The sequence below is a fragment of the Camponotus floridanus genome, unplaced genomic scaffold (genome assembly GCF_003227725.1).
Source record: "Camponotus floridanus strain SB8 unplaced genomic scaffold, Cflo_v7.5 scaffold9, whole genome shotgun sequence".
NCBI classification, from domain to species: Eukaryota; Metazoa; Arthropoda; class Insecta; order Hymenoptera; family Formicidae; genus Camponotus; species Camponotus floridanus.
The window spans coordinates 812,510-836,669 of record NW_020229860.1 but is presented as its reverse complement, the minus strand read 5'-3'; the positions used below and the strand labels follow the sequence as shown (position 1 = coordinate 836,669).

General features: G+C 30.8%; 4 protein-coding genes across 7 annotated transcripts; 2 read left to right on the top strand and 2 right to left on the bottom strand.

Moving 5' to 3' along the window:
* Positions 1 to 9: 9 nt before the first annotated feature.
* Positions 10 to 4,241, bottom strand: LOC105259275 (WD repeat and HMG-box DNA-binding protein 1). 3 transcript variants are annotated; one of them, XM_011271128.1, is made up of 14 exons: positions 4,217 to 4,241; positions 3,976 to 4,058; positions 3,763 to 3,877; positions 3,464 to 3,615; positions 3,260 to 3,368; positions 2,929 to 3,171; positions 2,640 to 2,855; positions 2,266 to 2,553; positions 1,959 to 2,175; positions 1,619 to 1,843; positions 1,322 to 1,542; positions 1,016 to 1,258; positions 552 to 921; positions 10 to 470 (listed from the first exon to the last, which is right to left on the bottom strand). In XM_011271128.1, exons 2-14 carry the CDS (start codon positions 4,050 to 4,052, stop codon positions 118 to 120), a joined length of 2,829 nt encoding a protein of 942 aa, XP_011269430.1. In that variant the 5' UTR covers positions 4,053 to 4,058; positions 4,217 to 4,241; the 3' UTR covers positions 10 to 117. The 3 variants fall into 3 exon arrangements, with proteins under 3 accessions (XP_011269430.1, XP_011269431.1, XP_011269429.1); XM_011271129.2 differs by having other exon boundaries at positions 4,221 to 4,239; XM_011271127.3 differs by having other exon boundaries at positions 4,204 to 4,222.
* A 291-nt stretch (positions 4,242 to 4,532) lies between these two features.
* LOC105259276 (mitochondrial import receptor subunit TOM20 homolog) lies at positions 4,533 to 5,696 on the top strand. Its single transcript, XM_011271131.2, has 4 exons — positions 4,533 to 4,750; positions 5,158 to 5,249; positions 5,342 to 5,515; positions 5,598 to 5,696. Exons 1-4 carry the CDS (start codon positions 4,624 to 4,626, stop codon positions 5,640 to 5,642), a joined length of 438 nt encoding a protein of 145 aa, XP_011269433.1. The 5' UTR covers positions 4,533 to 4,623; the 3' UTR covers positions 5,643 to 5,696.
* Positions 5,697 to 7,387: 1,691 nt separating this feature from the next.
* On the bottom strand, positions 7,388 to 11,507 carry LOC105259277 (porphobilinogen deaminase). Its single transcript, XM_011271132.3, has 6 exons — positions 11,067 to 11,507; positions 10,424 to 10,496; positions 9,852 to 10,035; positions 8,956 to 9,226; positions 8,555 to 8,871; positions 7,388 to 8,435 (listed from the first exon to the last, which is right to left on the bottom strand). Exons 1-6 carry the CDS (start codon positions 11,118 to 11,120, stop codon positions 8,261 to 8,263), a joined length of 1,074 nt encoding a protein of 357 aa, XP_011269434.1. The 5' UTR covers positions 11,121 to 11,507; the 3' UTR covers positions 7,388 to 8,260.
* A 475-nt stretch (positions 11,508 to 11,982) lies between these two features.
* On the top strand, positions 11,983 to 23,930 carry LOC105259278 (trichohyalin). 2 transcript variants are annotated; one of them, XM_011271133.3, is made up of 19 exons: positions 11,983 to 12,170; positions 12,793 to 12,857; positions 12,931 to 13,287; positions 13,629 to 13,709; positions 13,770 to 13,911; positions 14,025 to 14,498; positions 14,609 to 14,881; positions 14,963 to 15,171; positions 15,260 to 17,769; positions 18,260 to 19,544; positions 19,644 to 19,812; positions 19,988 to 20,191; positions 20,336 to 20,692; positions 20,765 to 21,076; positions 21,251 to 21,410; positions 21,544 to 21,991; positions 22,072 to 22,687; positions 22,785 to 23,166; positions 23,271 to 23,929. In XM_011271133.3, exons 2-19 carry the CDS (start codon positions 12,827 to 12,829, stop codon positions 23,568 to 23,570), a joined length of 8,310 nt encoding a protein of 2,769 aa, XP_011269435.2. In that variant the 5' UTR covers positions 11,983 to 12,170; positions 12,793 to 12,826; the 3' UTR covers positions 23,571 to 23,929. The 2 variants fall into 2 exon arrangements, with proteins under 2 accessions (XP_011269435.2, XP_025270618.1); XM_025414833.1 differs by lacking the exons at positions 11,983 to 12,170; positions 12,793 to 12,857; positions 12,931 to 13,287 and having other exon boundaries at positions 13,633 to 13,709; positions 13,774 to 13,911; positions 23,271 to 23,930.
* Positions 23,931 to 24,160: the final 230 nt, after the last annotated feature.

The window sequence follows — 24,160 nt, the reverse complement described above, 5'->3', positions numbered from 1 at the left end:
TAAGTCCGATATTTTTTTATTCATTCAAGAATTCAATAAATTTCTTATATTCTCATTAAATTGCTAAAATTTGTGGTTATTAGTTACAAAAATTTTCATAACCAAGAGAATAAAATTTTACTTGTCGAATGCGAATTGGCTGAGTTTGCTGCTCAAAGATCGTTTTGCTTCGTTACTATTTTCGTTATCTGGACTTGATAATTTTCGTTTTTTATTGAGTTCTAAAGATTCAACCGCGCTATCTGCGTTATTTGAGTTTGATGTCTCCTCTTTGTAACGCGTTAAACCAATTTTAGTTAATTCGACGACATTTATTTCAGGGAATTCTTCCTGCAGATTTTTTCTATTTTTGGCATACCAAGTAACAAATGATTCTTTCCTAGATTCAGTCTTTGATTTCGGTTTAATAGGCACCACAGTTTTTACAGATTTCTGGGGTTTTTCTGGTAAACTATTCAAACCAGCTAAACCTATATATAATGTGAAAATAAGTAAATATTTTCAGTATAAAAAGCAAAAATATTTTAGAATGAAATGTAAAAATTATTTACCTTTTGGTGATAAAGATGAATTTCCAGCTTTTAAAAATGGATTTACTCTTTTTAATGTTTGACTCATGGCCAGTGGTTTGATCTCTATCTCCGGTTTTTTAATAGATGGTAGGAGCACATCATTGTCTTCTTGATTATTAATACTAGAATCATCATTGCTTGTAAAATTATCTTGATAATTTTCCGTCTCTTCTTCTTCTTTTGAATCCTTAGAATCAAATTTTGTATCAGCAATCGTTTCCAATTTCTTTGCCAATGCCGTTTTAGACACACGCAGGGCATATCGTATAGCCAAATCTATCACTTTTGTTGATGCTATTTGTTCACAAATATCCACTGCACGATATTCCAAATTGCTTCTACAGGCAAGCTGATTGAAAGAAATAAAATATCAACAAATATAAGAGTAAAGCTATACTCAAGAGTATTAGAACAGAAATGAACTATTACTGCTTAGTGCTTACTGCTATTAAAGTTAATAACGCTTCAGTTTCATCTGATGGATTGGTTCCTATCTCCCACAGTTTACGTTCTTCCTTAGTTTTCTCGGATTCCGGTTCGCAAAGAGGTGCAGAAAAAGATACCTCAGTGATTATCGGCAATGGAATTGTCGGTGGATAATAACTCCCTTTACAAAGGATACATCGTATATTCCGTTCTCGTTCACTTACACCAATTACGAAATAGTGATCAGCTTTACCTTTATCCTAAAACAGAACTTTTAGTTATATACATTGTCTTATGAAAAACTCATTAGCAGTTTGCATTACTTGTATATTTGTATCACATAGCACTCTCCATTGACAAGATCTCTTATTGTATATTCTGACAATATCATCAGAATCCACTACAACAGGAGAATAAGCATCTGATAATCCCAACCACATAAGCTCTGATGTTGGTGAAAGTGGGACTGTTAAAGTTTGACTATGTAAATGTGCTCTCTGTATTTGTATCCATAGTAGATTTATATTCTGATCGCCTGCTGCACCTTTTTTGCCAAACAAGAAAAAATATTTACAATTAACTATTAATTTTTCGTCATGTTAGTTAATAAAAGAGCTTACCAATTCCAGCATGATAAGCTACCAAAAGACGATTTCCTAAACCATTCATTGCAACTACAGGTCCAGGCAAAGCTAAAATTTCACGTTGTGTTCCTCCTATCATAAATATTCTTAAATTTCTTCTAGATGTTGCTATTGCTACAAAATTATCACCAGCTGCTAGACATTCACTTTCTTCTCCTTCTGGTAAGTCTAAAGACCATTCCTTATTTCCAGAACCCCAACCTAATATACATAATGAAACAACAAAATTTATTAAATTATTTGGTAAATAAATAACTTCACTTCTCTTATTTTATCATTATCATATATATAATTATATACATAATAAGTAACTAGCCTTGTAACACTATCACAACAATTTTACTAGGGCTATCATCAGAAACTGGGCAGCTTAGAGCAAGTGCTTGAGTAGATAAAGCAGCTATAGAATGCCGTAAATAATTATTTATATGCATACTGCGATGAATCGTAGCATCATGAAATTCCACCTCGATACTGGAGTTTTCCTCATCCTCTGATGTAAAACATCTAACCATTCCTACATCATTCCACATCTACAAACGCCGTACCAAACCTAAATTTAATTCTGTGGAAATTACTATAAGAGTATACATAAAAATATAAGCATTATTATTATATTGTACCATGAAATATGATAATAAATGAGAAGGTGTTGATCCTGGTTGAAAAGGTGATTGCAACTTTACATTGGGCATAAAAGCTTTAGTATTGTATGGAAGTTTTTCAGAATCTAAATCAGAACGACTTTTTTGATCATCTTCCAGATTAACAGATGCTTTAATTTTGTTCAAAGATATCACATTTTCTCCATCATCATTATCATTGTCCAATAAATCAAAATCATTTTCCACTACATCTTCATTTTTTTCTGAATCCTTGATTGCTTCATTTTCAGGTTTATTAGAACTTATCTAAAAAATTATTGTAAAATACTCTAAATAATATATATATAACAAAATCTTAAAATATGTATAGACACATGAATATATTATCATACCACATCAATACATCCAAGTTTTCCCAATGCATCGCAGAATGCAATCTCATTGGAATGATCTATATGCCATACTAATGCAGTGATTTTAGTATCTTGTTCATGCTCCAGATATCCAATCATCTCTTTAGTTTCTACATTCCAAACAATTATTTCTCCATATAGTGAACTAGTGGCAATACGTTTACCACATTCAGAAAATTTGCAAATGCTAAGCTCCTACATAAAAACAAGAAAATAATAATTCACTATTAATTACTAAGAAAATAGAAGCATTAAATCAATGGCTTACAGTCTTTAAAGTAGGAGATTTCAATCTATACAATTCTTTCCAGGATAATCTCTCCACTACAACTATATCTTTGTTAGATGGATATGCCAGACAACTCCCATCTGTACATTTAAAAGAAGGCGTGCAATATGATTTAGCAGTAAAAAAGGAGTTACATTTTGGTACAATATTATTCCAAATATGTATAGTACGCTTTTCCTCAATACTCCATATTCTAATAGATCCATCTGCACTAGAGGATGCCTAAAAGTATTAATTTTATATAAATGATTTAAAATATTTCTTTCATCATTGATAAAATAATACCTTATCCTTAAAAAATAATACCTACCACAAATTGTTCCTTTGGATCTAGAGACAAGCCTAAGATAGGCGCTGTATGACCTTCTAATTCTGTACTGTCTGATGTATTAATATTTGTAACATGTATCCGCATATCACTTAAAAGAAAAAAATTAAGTTATTACAAAAATACTAGTCCATTTAGTACTGTAAACAAATATAAACAAAAAATTTCATTGTGTATGTCACATACCAGGCACCAGATACTATCAAATTACTATTTTTTGTTGTTGCTAATGTTGAAACTGGTGCTGAAAATCTAGTAACTATCCCTTCCTTTTCCAAGTCAGGATAAGTAAGTATTTGCACTGTATTATTGTCATTTCCCACGAAAATTTTACCATCCTTAAAAATAAGAACTTTTGTTAGAAATAAAGTTACTTGATTTATGTTTAAAAGATCTTCAAAATAATTTTACAAAAAATAAAAATATTCTTAGAGATATTAAAGTATCAATAATTTATATCACTAATTTACAATTATTATAATTACTTTTGAAATAGCAGTAATAGCTTGCTCCGAGATGCAAGTAGTGGCTGGATCATCATCCATTAAATTTAACCAGGACCTAACATCCCCATCGCATCCACAAGTGATAAGTCCTCTCCTACAATCGCAAACATATAATTATCATTAATAATTCTGTGACAAATTATATACATATGCATAAATAATAAATATGCAATATAATGCAATATTATTTACTTTTCGCCCGAATAATAGCAAACATCAGTGTGTCCTTCTTGATGGGCATATCGCATGGGTTTCCTTATTAAAGGCATGTTCAGCTAAATTCAAAACGGGAACAATATTGAAATATTTATATCTTTCGTATCAATCTTTTACTATCTATATATAAATAACTTTAAATGTTTTATATTTTGTCGCGCTATATAAAATACGAAATATACAAGTGCTTATATACATAATAACCAAGTATCATTACACACAATCACACCCGTTGCGCGCCATTTTATTTACACGTTTCTTTTGCTTCAAGTGCAAAGAGTAAACAAAAGGTGTAGATAAAAAACATTTAAAAACGTATTTTTTAATTCAGATACATATATATAAAAACTGTAGAATATATAAATCTCAATAAGTAAATAAAAATTAATTGCTTTTCTAAAAACTCTCATAATATATGATATATTTGATCCACGATTAAACGCTTAGGGTTTTTTTCGAATTGAAACGTTAGATTGGCACACCTGTCTGTGCGCAAATATTTTGCGGGCAAGTTCAGTAAATTTTGACGGTAAGGAAGGCAACCTCTCTTTTTCATGATGGCCGAGAGTGCGATAAGGATTTTGTGAATTTCTCTCATCATAGTATTTGAATTTCTATATTAGAATGACCATGATATCCAAAGCTGCGGTAGGCATTGCCGTCGGCATCGCCGGAATTTTCGTCGGCTATTGTTTTTATTTCGATCAGAAACGCCGCAGCGATCCTGATTTCAAGAAGAAACTCCGCGAACGTAAGTTTGGCAATTTCTTTTTTTTCACCTGATTCATATATTGATGATTTATATATTTTCATCGTGTAATATTTCATCTTAATGACACATGTAAATTGACATTTTTAAATATACCGACATGTTTCTCATGAAAAAATGTTGACATCTTAATACAATGTGCAATCTCCATTATTGCGATACAATTAATCTTATAAGATATATTTTCTATATAGATATCATTTATGGTGTATTATAAAGTTTATTATTGTGTATATAATATTGATTGATTTTGTATTGTAGTTATAGTTGTAAAATATATATACAATATTATTTTATAATGCTTAAAATTATATGAAAAAGTTTTATTTATATTATTGTTAAAAAGTTTAGTCTCAGTTAGAAAAGCCTTAGTCTTGTTTTACTTACAGGTAGAAGAGCTAAGAAACAGGCCCAAAAAGCTTCTTCAAAGATACCAGACTTAAGGGATCATGAATTGGTACAGAAATTCTTTTTGCAAGAGGTAAAACCTTTTGACACTTTTATTAGATTGTATATACAATTATAATTTTGATTTTAAAGTTTACAATATTTGTTACATTGTTTGTGACTTAGGTTCAACTTGGAGAAGAAATGCTTGCTTGTGGCGAGATAGAGGGTGGAATCGAGCATTTGGCTAATGCAGTAGCTGTATGTGGACAGCCAGCTCAACTGTTAACAGTCCTTCAAAAGACTCTACCGCCACCAATTTTCCAGATCCTAGTGCAGCGGCTACCTATGGTTGGCCAGGTACAAAAATTTATGCAAAAAAAAGGAAATTTTAACCACTTCATAAGGTAATATTTTTTTTATTTTGCCTGCTTTCTTACAGAAACTAGTATCGCATACTCAAATGGCGGAGGAAGATGTCGAGTAGATGAATATAAAGTTTCGTTGACAATTCTTAAATAAAATCTGTAATTAGTAAAAAGTCTGCTCATTTTTACATAACACAGACACAAACATAGTTTACATCTAGACAAAATCCTACAATCATACAATTCATTATCCTTTATTGAATTTCCACATTTTCCTTGGCAAATATATTACTAATATGTTACCAATTATATTAAATTTTTATGAATATTACGTGTTTCATTTTAAATAAGCAAAGACAATACATTTTCATATCTCCTTTAAATATATTTTAAATAATGATTCTGACAATTTCTAACAAATATAAAACTTACAAAATGATATTCTATTAAATCGAGGTTTACTCATTTAGCAATGCTGGTAATATTGTTTTTAAAAAATAAGAAAAATTTTAATATAACCTGGATCCTATATGTCTATGGAAATTAAAACAAATTTTGTATGTCGTTAAAATATTTATACTTTCACTGGATATTGTAAATCCTTAAAATGTAATATATCACAGCATATATATATATATATATATATATATATATATATATATATATATATATATATATATATATATAATCTGAGTATATTTCTTCATATTCTGTTTCCACTACTAATCTTATCTTATTAATCCTAACTTTTGAAATATAAAGATATGTTTCTTATTGTTTTTGTTATTACATGATATATTATATTTTATATATTTATCGTTGTTTCATTATATACATTTATAAAAATGATTACACAAATAATAATTATAACAATTATTACACAAATTATAATTACACAAATTAAAATATGAGTTTAAAGACAAATTATGTATTGTCATTTATTTTAATTTAATTTGAAGCAATATATATGTATGTTCAGGACGTTAATAAAATAAGTTAGTAATAGTTATCTGCTTCAATTAGCTATGTTTTAGAACATGCTGTCATCATCACATTTGATGCTGACAAGCTTTGCCTTATGGTGTAGAAAAAGCAACTTGTACAATTATTATCTATGGATCTCTATTTGTAATCTTCTAAATTATGATATTAACATCTACTATACCTCCATTGCAAAAATAATATATGAGATGTTGTAAAAAATATATTCTGGAAGCATTTACAAATATAGTTGGAAAACAATTATTGTAAATCCTATATTGTATGTATGTATGTGTTACTATAAATATGTGCAGAAATATATATATATATTTTATAGATAAATAATCTAACGTCAATACAAATACATTATTTGAAACATTGGCATTATCTCTGATGTCATTCAACTAATGTATTACAGATAGTTTACGTATATATACTTTTGGTATAAGATATATTCTTTATAAAGATGCCTTAGATTTATAGAGAAAGAAATTTTATTTTAATTTTTAATATAACATTATATTTAAACTATATGCAAGAGCACAAACTGAAGAAATAATAAAATAAATAAAAAAAATTACTCATTTTCTGGAACATTTTTCATAAAATTATTATGTATAAAAATATTATTATATTATTAATATAAGTTAAACTTACTGAACTTTGAAATAAAATAATCGATGATAAAATAGAACTTTATTAATTTATAATGTTATTATGTATAAATTTTTTTGATAGTAATTTCTACATATACAATTTTCTTCTATAATAATAAAATTTCCACGTATACAATTAATATTCTATTTATATATCTATTTATACATAAATATATTTCTATTTATACATAAATATATTTTACAAAATATAACATTTTTAATGCATTATAGAAATAGAAGTTAATGGGAGTCAAATAAAAAACTCAAGAATAATAAAATTATACAAATCGATACTTTATCACTTTATGGCATTCATAATATGCCCTCAATAGTACCTCAAGATATAAAATGATTAAAAAAATAAAAAATATCAATGTTTAACAATCTGTTTTTTCTTAAATACAGTTTGATATAAAACAGAAGATGTATATTTATAAACTATAATCATGCTTATAAGTTCTCTGCTTCAGTATAATTTAATTATTTTATTTCATGCAAATGGAAGTATGTGTCACTATTATTCATTCTATTATACACGGCAGTAATTCGCAATAGGCTAAATTGAATTCAACAATGATACAATTTCTATATAATATTTGCTTTGTCAATAGTAACAAATTATAAGATATTTATGTAACAATGAATAACATATATAACAATCCTCACACTTCTCATGAGTACTATACATTCATAAAGGTAAAAATATATTAACTCCAAAAAACTTCAAAATCATATACTAAATGATATTTTGCAAAATGTTTAAATATTCATATAATCAAGAGATACGGGCAATAAATTATGTGCCGCAAATAGCGAAGCGGACCTATATCTATCATACTTGCTTTGTACTTTTTCTGATTTATAAACAAGAAATAAATAAACAGTGTATGATATGCAATGCAAAATTCAGAAAAAATATAAGCAATAAAATACAATTTGTACTCTGATTGAGTTTTTCATCTTGAGCATATATAAATCAAACTCTATACCTAATATTCATACAGTCATGAAAAATCGAAAAATTAGCAATCGTTATCTTTGTATTAACATATTCTTTAACTTGAAAAATATCAAATATTACCCAAATAACTAACCTATAACTATTTCGAATTCAAAATTTCATCTCTAGCTTGCGACATTACGTCAAGAGCATTTTTCTCTATAAGATTTTTGGCTAAATCTTTCCCAAGTAACTCTGCACCAAGAAGACTTATACTGCTTACTTTACCAGGGATAACGCTACAGTAAAGACGAGGTTCTTGATATGGACATTTCCTATATAGTGGAAAAAGAGGAAATAAAGTATAGAATAAATTTAAAAGAATCTACTCACAAAAATATTCTGATATCACGGCGGTAAATTACTGGTAGAACTTAAAAGCTATTTAACTTACCGTGGAGGCTCACCATCATCGTCAGGTAAATACAATTTACTTTTAGACGTATTTGTAACTAAGGTTTGACCATCTAAAGACCACACAGCACCAGTAATTGTTAACTCGTTCTTTTTTAAACATGAAGATACTGCAACTGGTGCGGAACATCCGCCGCCAAGAGTTTTTAGAAAAGATCGTTCGCATACACATCTTAATGTTGTTTCTACATCGAATAATGGTTCCAAAAGAGAACGTATTTCCCAATCTGATTCTCGACATTCAACACCTAATGCACCCTGACCAATAGCATAGAGAGCTTCTTCAGGTTCCAGAAGCTGGAAGAATACATGTACATATTAATGTAGATAAATTTTTTTATAGAAATAATGTAAAGAAATCTATAAATATAAGAGTCGTACTTGACTTATTCTGTCTTCCCAGCCCATTCTTTTTAAACCAGCAGCAGCTAATATTATTGCAGCATAGGAACCATTTTCATCATCTAACTTTTTCAATCTAGTGTTCAAGTTTCCACGAATATTTTGTATCTTCAAATGAGGCATATTTCGAGATAGTTGTGCGGATCTACGTAAAGAACTAGTACCTATGATACTACCTTTTGGCAATGAAGATAATTTTTTACTTTTGAACTTTTTCGACATAACTACTGCATCACGTGGATCTTCGCGTCTATAAAAGCAAATTAGTCATTCATATTAGCAAATATTAATATATTTTTCATTTTTTGTTACAATCTTTTTCCAATTTATAATTTGATTTGATGATTCTATATATGTCATGAAACAAATACATATTTTACTAATAATCTGAAATTATTCTTTTTATTCGCAGATTTATAAATTTTATGTTTCATAATTATCATATATTATTAAAATATATTGATGTTTCATAATTATATTATTAAAATGATAATTATGAAACATAAAATACGTGGAAATTAATTAAAATACAAAATCTTTATACCAAAATTACAATAATTTTCAAATTATAAGTAATTAAAGTTAATATTTAATATTATAAAAAGTTTACATTGGTCCGGATATCAATAAAATATATCTTTCATAAAAAAAAACAAGATGTTTCTTTTATGAGAGTGCTAATGTTTCTACATTTGAATTTCAAATATATGTCGCCATCTTGGAACATAGAATGAGCAAAATAGCAAAGTCAGCTTTTGCTGTTAAATAATGAAGTAATATAGACAAATATATAATATCAAAATAATAAAAATAATTATAAATAATAAAAAGGAGGGGAGAGTTGTTGTATGTCTTATGTCAAAGACTTAACTTACTTTAATATTGCACCTAAAGCCATTCCTGCTGGTAGTGTTGTTGGCATATCTTTTAATGAGTGCACCACAAAATCAATACGATCGTTTTCCAAAGCTATTTCCAACTCCTCCGTGAATAGTGACTTTTCACCAATTTTTGGTAAAGATTTATCCAAAATCTTATCTCCCTTGGTATTCATTGTTACTGTACATTTGATTACAAAATTTGAAAATATAAAATCTTTAATTTATAAAATACAGTTTGACATACATAAATAGAAATAGTTTTGTGATAAACATAATAATAAACATGATAAAATATTTTATTATATGCAAGTTATAGAAGCAAGAGAAACCAGTTGTTCCAAGTATATTATGTAATCTTTTTTATATATATATAAAAAAAAAAAAAATATGTTGGAGATTATCATGTGTTAATATTGCAAGATTGAGAAAAAGAGAGAAAAAGCAAATATAAATAAATAATTATGTAAATTAAAAATTTTTTCAATAAAAATTAATTATGCATAGTAATTAATATAATAAGAACAATATGTTATTGCAGTTTTTATCACTTATTTCAAACTGCTTACCTATTTCAAATTCTTTCTTTGGATGTAATTCTTTTAGGGATTGTATCACATGCTTAGTCTGTATCAAAGCCAGCTAAATAATTAAAACTTGAATTATTCATCTATGAAGTAACACTTTAGAGCGTGACTGCGTCACGACGTATATTTATTTCATGTACATAATTTTATAGCTAAAATTTTATAGCCAAAAATGACATTGAAAGAAACACACTCTTCAATATGTGATTCAATATCTAATCTTCTACTTTTCGAGTATACAATCAAACATTCATTTATCGTAAATTGTTTTTTGCAAAGATTAAAAAATTGCTGAGTAATTTCATTAGTAGAATGATGCACATACAAATGCAATTGTAATACACGCAACGATTACGTAAAATTAACGTTTCAATGAGTGCACCACACTAGTACAAAATGACTTATATTTAAGTCAATGAAAAAATCAGACATTTTAATAATTGCATAATTGTCTTATTTATTCTGAAGCGGAATATACTCTCGGTGCTTTTATAAAAGGAAAAAACTCGCCAAAAAAACAAATGTTAATGATTTCGATAATAGTATAAAATCCATAAAAAGAAATTTTATTCTTACTTTCTCGAGAAAATTCTCGATAAAGTGAAAGCTGTTCTCACAGACTCACCTCACTTTTCCGAGATCCAACTCGGATTACATCACGTTTCTCCGCGCCGTTCATTTTATTCACGTTTGGAGCACTCGGTATAAATTGATATAAATATCAAGTGCGGAGAAATGAGGCTTCGAATTTTGGAATGTGTCAAATAGGAAGTGTGAGCAAGAGACGATGGGGACATGAATTGAATCGAAGAGCATGAACACTTTCACCGCGGTGATTAACCTTAATGACTTTACATATAATCGTAATCTTGAAGGAGATGGAAAATAGGAATAAAGTTATGTAGATTAATATTTATGTTATATACGTTATTTTTCACAGTCACTGACACTGCAGCAGAATGTGAAATTGATGATCGAGAAGTTTTGGAAGAATGACGATGAAACGTTATAACCACATCGTGATGAATGTGCAAAAGCGACTAACTATCGATCATTGATGATCGTCAATCCAGAGTCCGGTCAATCTAACAGTGATGTCAGAAAGGAAAGAGAATAATTTATGTTTATGTTTTTACGTCTACAGAGGGCGTATCAAAAATCTACTTATCAAAGTAATATTTGATTGACCAATCAGAACAGAAGGAGCAAAGATATCTTTGTCCAATGGCCGCATTCAGCGGACTCAACATTACTAGATTTTCCGATGTAATTTGACGCTGATTGGTCGGACCTGAAAGTAGAAACCAATCATGTTCGATTGCTATTTAGCGGTGAATGCGCTGAATGCAGTCAATTTGAATTTGCCTGAAAAAATTCTTTAACCAATCAACGAGCATAATGATCGTAGGATTCTAAGCGATTGGATTGGCTAACTGATCAAATGACGTCAAGAATATAGTCAAAAATTCTAGTTACGTATAAGAGCTAGTGTTATTTAGCTAGGTTGATCTTTCCGCTCGGTGAGCAGCCTGCAGCTTGGACAATATGTCGAATATGTCCGTCGTGCGTTTCGTGCGCTAGTTTCGTTTGACTTCGGTAAAAGCAGGGAACTGTTGCAAAAAATACGCTTACAGTGATCGTGCGTTCACATTTTAAATCGCAAAGCACATTTACGTCAAAATCTCTATTTAAATGCGTCTCTCAGCGATTTAGATAAACGAATTACGCGGTAAGATATTAAATCAAGATACATATACCACGTATAGAATATACATAAGAAATTGCATATATACACATCTCTCCATTATGTGAAATTTTTTTCATATAATCTATATACACACTCAAGTGTATAAATAAACATATATATAAACTTATGTTACTCTATATTATCAAATATACTATATGTATCATAAGTATTATTAAAATTATATTTTTCCTGGATAGTAATTTATATACATCTACTTGCATATTTATCTTTAATTATGATAAAAATAGGAGAAAAAGTAGAAATAAATTATTTCAATTAATCTACATATTATTTAATTTAATTACATAATATTAAATGTGCAATTTTCTGTACTTATTATCAGATTTTTATAATATTTTATACACTTGCACTCTAAATATATACTATTGTTTAATATATTGTTTATAATATATATATATATATATATATATATATATATATATATATAATATATATTTAATATTATTTATGTTCCTTTTCTGTATAACAGAATCTCAGAATCATGTATAATATATGTTAAGATTTTTTTTGTAGAATACAATTATAAAACTAGTCTTAGCATTGTATAAATTTCATGAGATTATATGAATAATATAACTTTCAGATAGATAAAACTTAAATAGACATTAAAGTTCTAAATGGCAGAGGAAGAAAGGGTGCCTCTTTCAGGTAAGAAATATTTTTTTAATATAAATAGATTTAATTTGCCACTATAAATGATTACTTTGTGCATTGAAATTAGAAAAAGATGACACCCAATCAAATGATACCACCCAATCAAAAGATGCTTATGTACCGGAAGAACCAACTCCGGATACTTCAATTTGCTTATCAGACATACAAATGCCAGAAACACCAGAGAGTACCAAAGGACAAATAAGCGATGGAGATACATCTAGATTAGAGAGTCCAAAGGCAGTAAAACCAGTACTTGGAAAAATTCAAGCAAAAAAACGATTAATGGCATTTGCTAATCAGTTTAAAGTATTATCCAAGTCCCAAATTAAATCAAATTCGCAGCATTCCACTGGAGTTTTAAAAACAAAAGATAAAACAACACAAGATGATACAAATACAAATAAATCACGAAAAAAGACAGGTATGTAATATAAAATATCATATTTTAATATGTAACATGTCATAATTATCATTTTTATTATATCTATAACTGTCTATGATATATAAGCTAATGCATTGAAAAATTTACAAATGTTAAATTTTTTTATGCAATTTATTAGAAAATTTTCTATACAACAATTTATAGGATACTAAATTACAAAATTTAAATTTTTATGGATTTGTAAGGAATAAAATATTGTTTAAATTTTTCAAAGAATTTATGTATAGAATTATGTATAGAATACATAGTTTAAACATTATGAAGCTAATATGTTTAATTTTGTAATTGAGGTATAGAAATATTTTTTAAACTTTTTACAGAAGAAAAGATTCTAGCAATTGAAGAAATTCGAAGAGAAGAATCTAAAAGTAAAATGTTGGCCATGGCATCCATGGCAGCAGGTATTATTTTTAAATAGTGATAACTAATATCAGACATACAATGACAAAACCTTTTTATAGCAAGTATGGAAGACGAAAATCACACTGGCAAGAATATATCTGATTTACTGGAGAGTAAAAAGCATGGGAAAAGAAGCAAATACGAAGGAATAAACGAATCTCGTAAAAATAGATCAACAATAAACCGAAAATATTCAGAAAGGTACAAAGAGAACGATATTTTTATTAATAAAATAAACACATTCCTTTTTAATATTTTTATACTTATGCAATATGTTTATTATTTTTTTTCTATATTTTGCTATAATTTTTAAGGCACCGACATCGTGACAAAACTGATAGAGGTAGCTCGAATCGAGAAGTAAAAGATCGAAATGAAAGTACTGAACATTCTACACAAAAATCATCTCAAGACAGAGACACACGTAAGAAAGATAAGAAAAGGAAAGAAGATAAAGATAGGCGAGATGATAGCAAAGTGGATATAAGTCGTGATAAGAAAGAAGAAGAAAAGGATAGAAAAGAAAATGAAAAAGAGAAACGAGAAGAGATAAAAGAAAAAAAAGAAGGAACAAAAAGTAAGAAAGAGAATATAAAAGACAAACGAAATAATACGTTGGAAATGGAAGTTGAAAATAAGGACAAGAAGGAAAAAGCTAAAGATAGATGGAAAGAAAAAGAATTATCAAAGTGTAAATCTTGGATGGAATTACAAAAATCTGGTTTAACTCTTGATGACATCAATCATCTTAGAAGACGTGAAAATATAGAAAGATCTGTAAAAAATAGGTATAGCACAATTATAAAAATTAAATATATTCAAGATTTATATATATATATATATATATATATATATATATATATACATATATATATGTATGTATTTTAATATGTTTCAGAACAGCACAAGATTATGCGCGTCATCTCGAACATATGTTAATGTTAAATAATCATCATCTCAAACGTCAAGCTCTAATAGTTGAAGGACTTGATGGACCTAAAAAATATCCACCTGAGTCGATTAAAACGACAAAACGAGCAAAGGGAGCTCAATTATTGTATTGTGAAAATCCACGTACTTCCCTTTTCTTATGCACTTCTCAACTTCTACAAGCTGTGTCCCCAGAACGTCGTCAAAAAATACGAGACATATGCGAAGCATCTTCATCACAGTATATCACAATGTTTATTGAACAATAATTTTCTATTGAAATTTTTCTTTACCTATTCCAGATCTTTATATATAATTGCAGATTTGATACAGAAGACATAACGCCACAAATGCGTAATTGGTATCAGCAAATAAATGCAACCAAGTATCATAAAGATACTAAGTGGCAAGTGACTGTACAACTTCCTAAGTCAAAATGGGACAGTGAAGATGAAGAAATGACATCTGTCAATGCAAAAAAAGAAGAGATTGAAAAACCAATAAATAAATTACACATTTCTGTGGTTCAACGTAAGTGACTTTTTATAATACAAACAATATTATAACAAATGTTGAAATTCTAATAGAAATAATGATAGTCCATTTTTTGTTTTAAAAGAAGAGAGATGTTCCACATCCTCTAGCACTATTGATAAAGTTGATACTAATGCTGAAGACATTAAAGAAGATAATGAATCTAGTGAAAAGACAATTGACAATACAACGACAAATGACGAAGCTTCAAAATCTCCTTTACAATCCACAGGAGATGAAAAACTAGCTTCAGAATATGAACAATTTATGAAGATGGTATGCACTGTAACTGATGTAACTAAGGAATATTTGCCAAAGAAAAACATTGCTAAAACTGCTTCCCCACATAGTTATCATGAATTCAATATAGAATCTAATTTGGCAGAAGATAACACGGATATCGAAATATTGAAAGAAAAAAAAGATAAAACTTCAGAAGAATCAATAAAGAGTACAGAATGTGAGGAGTCCACTATATCCACAGATTGTCAAATACAGATTAATGAGAATAATATGCAAATTGAGCACACAAACAGCATCGACGAATCTGAAGATTCTAAATCAATACCTAGTGATTGGGAAAACGTTAGAATCAAAGTTGAACGATTAAGTGACGAGAATACTGAATCGAGAGAAATTAAGAAAAAGAAAAAACAAAAGAAAGTAATGTCCAGCAGTGATTCGTCTAGTAGTACTAGCTCTTCAGATTCAGAAAAAGAAAAGAAAAGAAAGAAACGCAAACGGAAAATATTGAGTAATTCGTCTTCCTCAGACTCCGATAGCACAGACAGTAGTAGCAGTAGTACCAGCGATTCCAGTAGCTCGGACGAGAAAAGGAAAAGAAGGCGGAAGAAGAAGACAGTTGGAAAGAAAAGAAAGAAGGCAAAACGTGCACGAATAAAGAAAAAACGAAGGAGGAAGATGATCACTGATTCCAGCAGCAGCGATTCAGACCAATTAGATCAACGTATAAAGAAAAAGAAGAAGATTAAGAAGAAGAAAAAAGAAGCTAAATCTATTAATAATGGAGATATAAGCAAGATCATATCCAAGTCTCCTGTTTCATCTTCAGGCGAGACAAAGATATTACACTCAGAAACTTCAATAAAGAAGGTTAAAGAAGAAACTATGGTAAAAAATAAAAAAATAGCTGATGAAATTACATCAACGAGAAAAACCATTACTAATATGAATATACATGATAATGAATGCATGAAGCAATGGGAAGTGGATTCCATGATTACATTGCAGTCAAATGATGGTGAATCAAGCCAGGATCATACTGATGAATTGGGAAAGATAGATGGCTCTGAAAAAAGTACACATCGAAGGAAAAGAAAACGTAGTCGAGATGTGCAAGACAAAGATAGATCATCTAAAGAAAGAATTCAAGAAGGAAAAGAAAGATCAGATGAGGAACTTGATGTGAAAAGAAAAAAGAGAAGAGAGAAAGATATTAGAAGCAGCACTGAGTTTCTTGCAGACTGGGAAAGAGAAGGTGAGCGTATTAATCAGCAAATAATACAAAACGAAGTTAAATTTTCAAAAAAATTGGAAAAAAAACAGAAGAAAGAAAAATGGGGAGAAACAGATTTTGATACATTGAATGTACCATCTTTGACACAGCTTGAAAAAGAGGTATGCCAAAAACAACTTCTAGCTGATGAGTGGGAAGTGGATAGTTTGGAAGCAATAGCAATAACAGATCTGACTTTAAGTAAACGGAAAAGTAATCAAAGTATATTAAAAAAGTTGGAAAAGGAAGTCAGATATGATGAAAAAACGGACACTTATATTGCAATAGAAAAGGAAAGTGCGAAAGAAATGAAAAAGAGACAAGAACGTTTGTGTGCAATAAGAATATGGGAAGAAGAACAAGAAGAAGGTGAAAAAGAAGAGATGATGCTCTTAAAACAGAAAAATAAGCATAAAAAGGATGATTGGGATATAGAAGAGGAATCATTTTTATGTAAAAATAGTGAAGAAATAGAAATCTGTAATGACATTGTCGGGATAGAGAAAGAATGGATTAAATCAAGTGATGATACAAATGTCAAGGAAGACTCAAATAAAGAAATAAAACTTGAATCAATTGGTTCTAAGCGAGTTAGAAAGAGTCGTTGGGATATGGGTTCACATTCTGAAGAAAAATCAGAAACTAAAGATATATGGGAGGAAGAATATCCGGAATGGTCCAAGATTAATAAATATGAACAGAAACATGAAGAAACAGAAAAAGAAGATTCACATATTGCAACTTATTCAGAGAACTCTAGAGAAGATCAGAGACCTAAAGAGAGATCAGTTAAATCTGATCTGATAGATTTTTATCATAAAAAATCGCAAAATAGAGAATCATTAGAAAGAACATGGACGGCAGAGGAAATGGCAACTAGACCGATGCAAACAAAAAATGTAGAAGACGCATCAATGAAAAATTTAATTTCTGTGAAAACAAGCAATGAGCAGATTGTGTCTATCAAAGAGCATCAAGCTAGAGATCAGTTTAAAGAAATGTTGGATTTGAAAAAACTTACAGAGAAAACCATAGAATTATATAGTCCTAGCTCTCCAGCACTTTCTCAAAAGTCTCAAGTAAGTATTTTTATTTGTATATAAATAATGTTACATGTACAAAATATATCCAAATAAAAAGATTATAAACTAATCTGCAATTTGGTAAAAAATTCTCTAAATAAAAAAATTTTAATCAAATTTTCTTTGTCAGTCAAACTGATATGCGACAAAATAATGTCGAGTAATATTGACCAAATTCTTATGAATGTAATTCAATGTAATTTCAATGTATTTAACTTTTTAATTTAAGGGCGCATTGAGAATCTTGGTAGAAAAACAGAAAGTCAATCAGAACTTGCGCTATGCTAGTAAGCAATATATGAGAAAGACAGAAAGTAGAAACTGTTACTACCAGCGCGAATTTTGACTGACTTCTGTTTTTCTGCTTTCTGCTTTCTGCTTTTCTGTCAAGGTCTGAATGCGCTCTCATACCTTTTTTTATTTGGATATTAGTACAATTAATATAATAGTGTTTCTTTATATAAATAATTATTTTTTTTGTTTATAGGACATAGAAGGATCTAATGACAGCAGTAGCTCTATTTCTTTACCTTGTAAGAAAAGGAGAAAAGAGATGTTGACTGCAACAGAAGAATTACCAATTCATACTGCTGGTATACCGTTGCAATTAACAAAACTGCGTGATACTAAACATGTAACAAAAGAAAAGATTGAAGATATTTTGGACAAAGTACAACTGGAGGATAAAAGCTCCGCTCATAAATTTGACATTAAAAAAACTGACAACTTGTTCGATGATTTATCGATAAATGAATTGTGTTCGGAAGCACACTCTCAGTCAGTATGTATGGATATTTTTGCCGAATATGGATCAGAAGGATCACGTAGTAAACAACGTGTTAAAAATTCAAACATAAGTTCGACAACACATATAAAAGATGATGAAACGAATGCAGAAAAAACTGCACTTAAACTTATTCCTAAACAGCTTCTGATACGACGTACTAATGAACAAATAAAACCGACAAAACGTATCTTAGAGGCACCGTTACAAGATCCTGCTCAGCATGCGGCGGCACTATTGACAATACAAAAGAAACTGCTACAATCACACGTATTAGAAAATGATATTCAAAAATTGCCGAATGAAGAATCAATGGATCAATTTAAATCAACGTATAACGCGGAAAGTAATAACAAAGTCGACAAATTATTAGATACAACTGAATTCGCTGTGGCTTCCAAATCATCGATAATAGCAATACGACAATCCCCAGTTTCGGAAAAGCCAATCTCCGTTCGATCTGGACAGTCTGAAAATTACAACAACAGAGAAAGTAAGAGCGATGACGTAAAAAAATATAAAACAAGTAGAAATCTAAGTGATATTAATGTCCCATCGGATGTACGATCTTCTAGAGAACGTAGAAAAAGAAGTCCTAGTAAGAAACAAAGCGAAAAACGATATTCGCATGATTACAGTAAAGATAAGAAAGAAAGGAGATCTGACGATGGAGAAAAATCCGACAAAAGAGACAATAAAAGTTTCAAAACGGACTTCGCCGATAGCCGAAGAAAATCGAGTCCTTCACGAGGAAAGAGAAAAAGGAGCGGCAGTCCATATGCTTCGTGGGAACGGCAAGGAAGCGGCAGTAGAAGTCCCGGTCACAGTTGGAGCAGAAGTCGCAGCAAGAGCCCGAAGAGGAAAGACGAGGCTACTACCAGTATGCGAGATAGAGAGAAAAAGAGAGAGATGAGATACGACGATGAGCGATCAAATAGATCGCGAACAGATGAGAGAAGAGAAAGATATACGCGCTCTTATAATGAAGGTAAGAAATAATTTAATAAGAGCATGCGATTGTTCTTTCTAAACAAATTTTTATCGTAATTTTAATAAATTATTATTGTTTTTTTCTATCCACTTATAGATAACTTCAAGAAGCATGGTTCTGTATCCTCTAAAGGTAATCGTGAAGATTGGGGTAGAAAAAGATATGATAACATGGATATAGATCATGAGAAAGATGTCAGATCTTATGATCCAATGGAGTTGTTAAGAGAGAGAACGATGGAATCTGAAAAATATAGAGATAACAGGTATTATTTAACAATTTCTTTGGAAATATTATTTATATATCTGAACGTTTTATACACTAATAATTCACTAATAAAAGAGTTAAAATAAAGATAAAACTTGTAGCATTAGACTTATGTTATTTATAATGTCGCAATCTATGGATTCAGGATATGAATATGTAAAATATCTTTACAGATTTCATACAGAAGAATTAGGTCATGCATTTTGGCAGTATGAAAATAACAGTATCTTGCGAGATGGCAATGAATCTGTGGATTCTTATGCCACTGGACAAGATCTGCCTGCCGAATGTGACGATCGAACGTATTATGGAGAAGAAAGTCTGGAAAGGGACATGACACAATGTTCGCCCCAACCACTGCCGAAATATAGGAGAAGGTATTTACAATTTGTGTGCATATATATTAAATGAATTTATGGTTAAAATGTTGATGAGAAAACATAATGTGACGATATCTTTGTCAAACTTTTATTTTTTACGAGTGTCTGCGTGAAAAACATAAGAAATTTTTTATTTTTTAGTCAAGGTAGATCAAGAAGAGATTGGCAATGGGAAAAGGATAAAGATTCAATTTCTGATCGTTATGGACATAGATTACGAAATCGAACACCGCCGCGCTCGAGATATTCGCCAATGCGACAGGAACGATTTAGACGAAAATCCAAATCGCGTTCAAGATCTTGGTCGCAATCGAGGTCGCGGACACGATCTAGATCACGTTCTAGATCAACATCAAGATCAAGACCGAGGATGAGATCACGGTCAAGATCAAGAAGTAGATCTCCATTAGATCTAAGATCCAGAGCAAGATCGATCTCTATGTCAAGATTGAGAAGCCAAGAACGTGGATTGAGAATGTCCGAATTGCGGTCTTCTAGGTAGAATTCAATTTGCAATCAAATTCTAAGATGTCTTCTTGTTTTGGCATAAATCTGGACAATTCTTTATAGATCTCCCTCGCCTGGAAGGAGTAGACTGAATGAAATAAATAGAGAAAGAAAGGACGATGATGAAAACAGAAAACTTTGTGGTGAAAGAGGTAGACGTATAGAGACTATAGTTCAGTCGGGGGTCGCATCGGGAACGAATATCTTAGATTCAGAAATGAGTATTAGTGGCAATATGGATGCAGCAAATTTCCAATATCTAAATGAAATTGAAGGTGGAAATGAATATTATTATACAGAAAATAATTTAACTTATCCTCCTTGTATAGATGAATCAACCACTAGTTCTCCAAAACGCTTATCCCTTGATGATAGGTAAGGATTTGTGCCAGATTCTTCCTAACCCGTTTCCTTGTTTTTAAAATAAAATTAGTTTAAAATTAATTTTGTATTATCTGTTGCACTTTTGTTCAAACATGTTTCAACTGTATTTAATATAGAATCAATTTAGAATTAATATCATATATAATATTAATATATTTCTTTCAGGTTAGAATTGGAATTAGGTATTAAGAAACAACATAATAAAGAATCCACTGGAGTATCTTCAGATTATTCTAATTTCAATCCTAATGTTATTGCATATCCGTCTCCTCCACAACAACAGCAACAACAAATGATGTACAGACAACAGCCTACTGTTCTACAAGTACTTGATTTATATCTTTACATATGTTTGTGTGAGTGTATTGTGTGTGTATGTGTGTGTGTGTGTGTGTGTGTGTGTATTTATCCATTTATCCAAAGAAAGTTTATGAATATTATTTCTCTTGTATGTTAAGGTTGGAAATGTTTTACAAGTAGTTCCTGCTGACTTCAACGGAATGCAATCGTCACGACGAGAAGTGCCTGCAGTCTGTACGACTCCACCTGTGCGATCCGGATCTAGTCAGGTCGTTCGCGTAGGTAATGTTCTCCAAGTAGTACCCACGTCGTTAGATTGGAGCGGCGGCCAATCGACGACCGCGGATCAATCGAATGGGCTTTTGTATTCCTCAGCAGTGCCGACACCTTCGCCGTCGGCATCTTCAGTTCCCATGTCTTCAGTACCCGTTCCTGTTCCAGTTCCATTGCCTGTTCCCCCTACTGGTACGAATACTCTTACTCCTGTCCCGACTGTCGCACCTGCTGCTCCATTACAGCTACCATTGCCAATACCTGTTCCCGTACCGGTCCCAATTCCTCCTGCAGCAGCAACAGTGTTTCCGAGAAATGAAATTCAATCACAAAGTACGTATAAATAAACTATCAATTCTTTTTATTTCGAATATTTCACTTATTACTTAACAATAAAGATTTTTCCGTTATAGAGATAGTCCAACCCGTGTATAATTATGAAGCTATACTCGAGACACGCCGCAAAGAGCGGGAGGAGCGTAAAAGACTACGCGAGTTACGCAGAAAAGAGAAAGAACGCAAAAGAATAGAGCGAATTAATCGACGAGCTCTGCGATTACTGGAACAGAATAATATTTCGCGACCAGCAGGTGAGATCTTGTTGGATCGTCGTAAGGGTTCTGTTGTGGATCCATCGGTTTTAAAAGCATTAAAAGAAGGAGAAGAACAAGCTGAAGCTGAATCCCCATCCCAGAATAATTCTATAAAAGAAGAAGAAGAGGAGGCAACAGTATCTATAAAAGAGGAAGACGAAGACGTTGCCGCCGATGAAGACGAAGATGACGATGAAGACGAGGCTGAAGCCGAAGCGGAAGATGATGAAGAGGAGGAAGAAGAAGCGGAGGATGAGGATGAAGATGATAATGACGATGACGAGAAATCACAAATGATTAATCAACGAACCGAAGTTGATGAAGTAACAATGCCCGCTGATATGAATAAAGATCAAGCGGAAATCGAAACTATAAAAGAATGGCCAGAATTACCACCTCCGCCATTAAAAGGCATTTTAATTGCACCAGGATTTAGGTTCGTAAGCATTAATATTTTTTTAAATATTTCTCCGAAATCTATTGTTCAAATCTCGTATTTTATCTCACCAATTTGCAAATTATTTTATTTTCAGAAGAGACTCAATTCCCAATGGCAATTTGGATGATTTAGCGGATACAGATAATGATATCAAGAGCAATAGCGACAATGACGAGGAGGTGGATAAGAATAACGAATGTAACAAAGATACGGGACTCGATGTCAAATCTGGTAAATCAGCAAAACTATTGAAAAAAACAAACAAAAAATCGGTTCAATTTGCTGATGGTATAAAGCCTGGTGAAGGTACAAGTCCCAGCGGCGGTGAAGGCGACATGCCTTCACCACCACCTCCCAAAAGAACAGATTTACGTGAAGGGCTCAAGGATTTGAGAAAAGACAAAATTTACAGTTCACGGAAGAGTAGAAAGCAAGAAAAAAGAACAAGATTACCAAAAACAAAAAAGAAAGTCAAGGTACACGCGATTTATCGTTTTTTAATTTCTAGGAAATTTAAAGAAAAGAAAAAGTATTTTTTAATCGTATTGCTTAAAACGTTTTTTCTTTTATATTTTTGCAGGTGAAGATAATCAAGTTGAAAAAACCGCGCGTTACCCCTTTAACAGCCATGATGATGGATGATTCTGATGAAATGGATGATCGTTCGCCACCGCCACCGCCTCCTGGTTCTCCACCGCCACCACATCTCTGGCCCAGCTATCTCTCAGTTTACAATACAACGGTTCGAACAATCGAACAACCGCAGACTACAACTCCCACCTTGACATCTGTTCAAGCTCCACCACCGCCGACTCCATTGCCTCTTCTGGTCCCGCCTCCTCCGCTAAACTATACCATTCAACCTTGTAGTAAAGCTTAAGATTCAATCAACCACAAATTTTGCGAATTCTTTTGATACTGACCATTTTTTCCTCATAACGTATGATAGATTTGAGGATTGGATAGTCAAAGCGAAAATTGTACATTATGCTAAAGTTGATACTTCAATAACAAAATTAAAAATAAGAAAGACAAACGTTGTTGCGGAGAACATGCATTGATATTGTAAATATGATCATTATTTCTCCCGACCAAGAGAGATCGTTATAAATCTTAATCCATTGCGTCCGTAATTTTTAGTAACTTATACAGTATTTCCTTGTTAACAGAAAGATTTTTTGTTTTATTCATAGGTTATTTTCTTTCCCTTTTCTCTTCCTCTTTGTACAAGTGAATCTTCTTCTTTGAATTCTTAAATTCTAATTCTTATCTATTTAAAATTTTTACATCTAACAATGTTTAAATTTTAAATATTCTTTCTTTTTTCCTTCACTTATCCCAAGTTTTCACAAGATAATCTTTGAAAAATAAACGTATTTGCGTTTTTATTAACAGGAAATGCTTTTGAATTCTTTTTGCAAACAGCTTTCTATTAATGAGGAGATATCGACTAATATATAATTTAGTTCG

Coding starts and splice junctions, on each gene's coding strand:
- LOC105259277 (XM_011271132.3), bottom strand. CDS start 11,120: ATGAACGGCGCGGAGAAACGTGATGTAATCCGAGTTGGATCTCGGAAA. Junction 10,497..11,066: donor TTGGATCTCGGAAAAGTGAG/GTGAGTCTGTGA, acceptor TTAATTATTTAG/CTGGCTTTGATACAGACTAA. Junction 10,036..10,423: donor AAAGAAAGAATTTGAAATAG/GTAAGCAGTTTG, acceptor TCAAATGTACAG/TAACAATGAATACCAAGGGA.
- LOC105259278 (XM_011271133.3), top strand. CDS start 12,827: ATGGCAGAGGAAGAAAGGGTGCCTCTTTCAG. Junction 14,882..14,962: donor TGCGAAGCATCTTCATCACA/GTATATCACAAT, acceptor ATATAATTGCAG/ATTTGATACAGAAGACATAA. Junction 21,077..21,250: donor CGCTTATCCCTTGATGATAG/GTAAGGATTTGT, acceptor TATTTCTTTCAG/GTTAGAATTGGAATTAGGTA.
- LOC105259276 (XM_011271131.2), top strand. CDS start 4,624: ATGACCATGATATCCAAAGCTGCGGTAGGCATTGCCGTCGGCATCGCC. Junction 4,751..5,157: donor CAAGAAGAAACTCCGCGAAC/GTAAGTTTGGCA, acceptor TTTTACTTACAG/GTAGAAGAGCTAAGAAACAG. Junction 5,516..5,597: donor GGCTACCTATGGTTGGCCAG/GTACAAAAATTT, acceptor GCTTTCTTACAG/AAACTAGTATCGCATACTCA.
- LOC105259275 (XM_011271128.1), bottom strand. CDS start 4,052: ATGCCTTTAATAAGGAAACCCATGCGATATGCCCATCAAGAAGGACAC. Junction 3,878..3,975: donor TGCTATTATTCGGGCGAAAA/GTAAATAATATT, acceptor TTGCGATTGTAG/GAGAGGACTTATCACTTGTG. Junction 3,616..3,762: donor CTATTACTGCTATTTCAAAA/GTAATTATAATA, acceptor CTTATTTTTAAG/GATGGTAAAATTTTCGTGGG.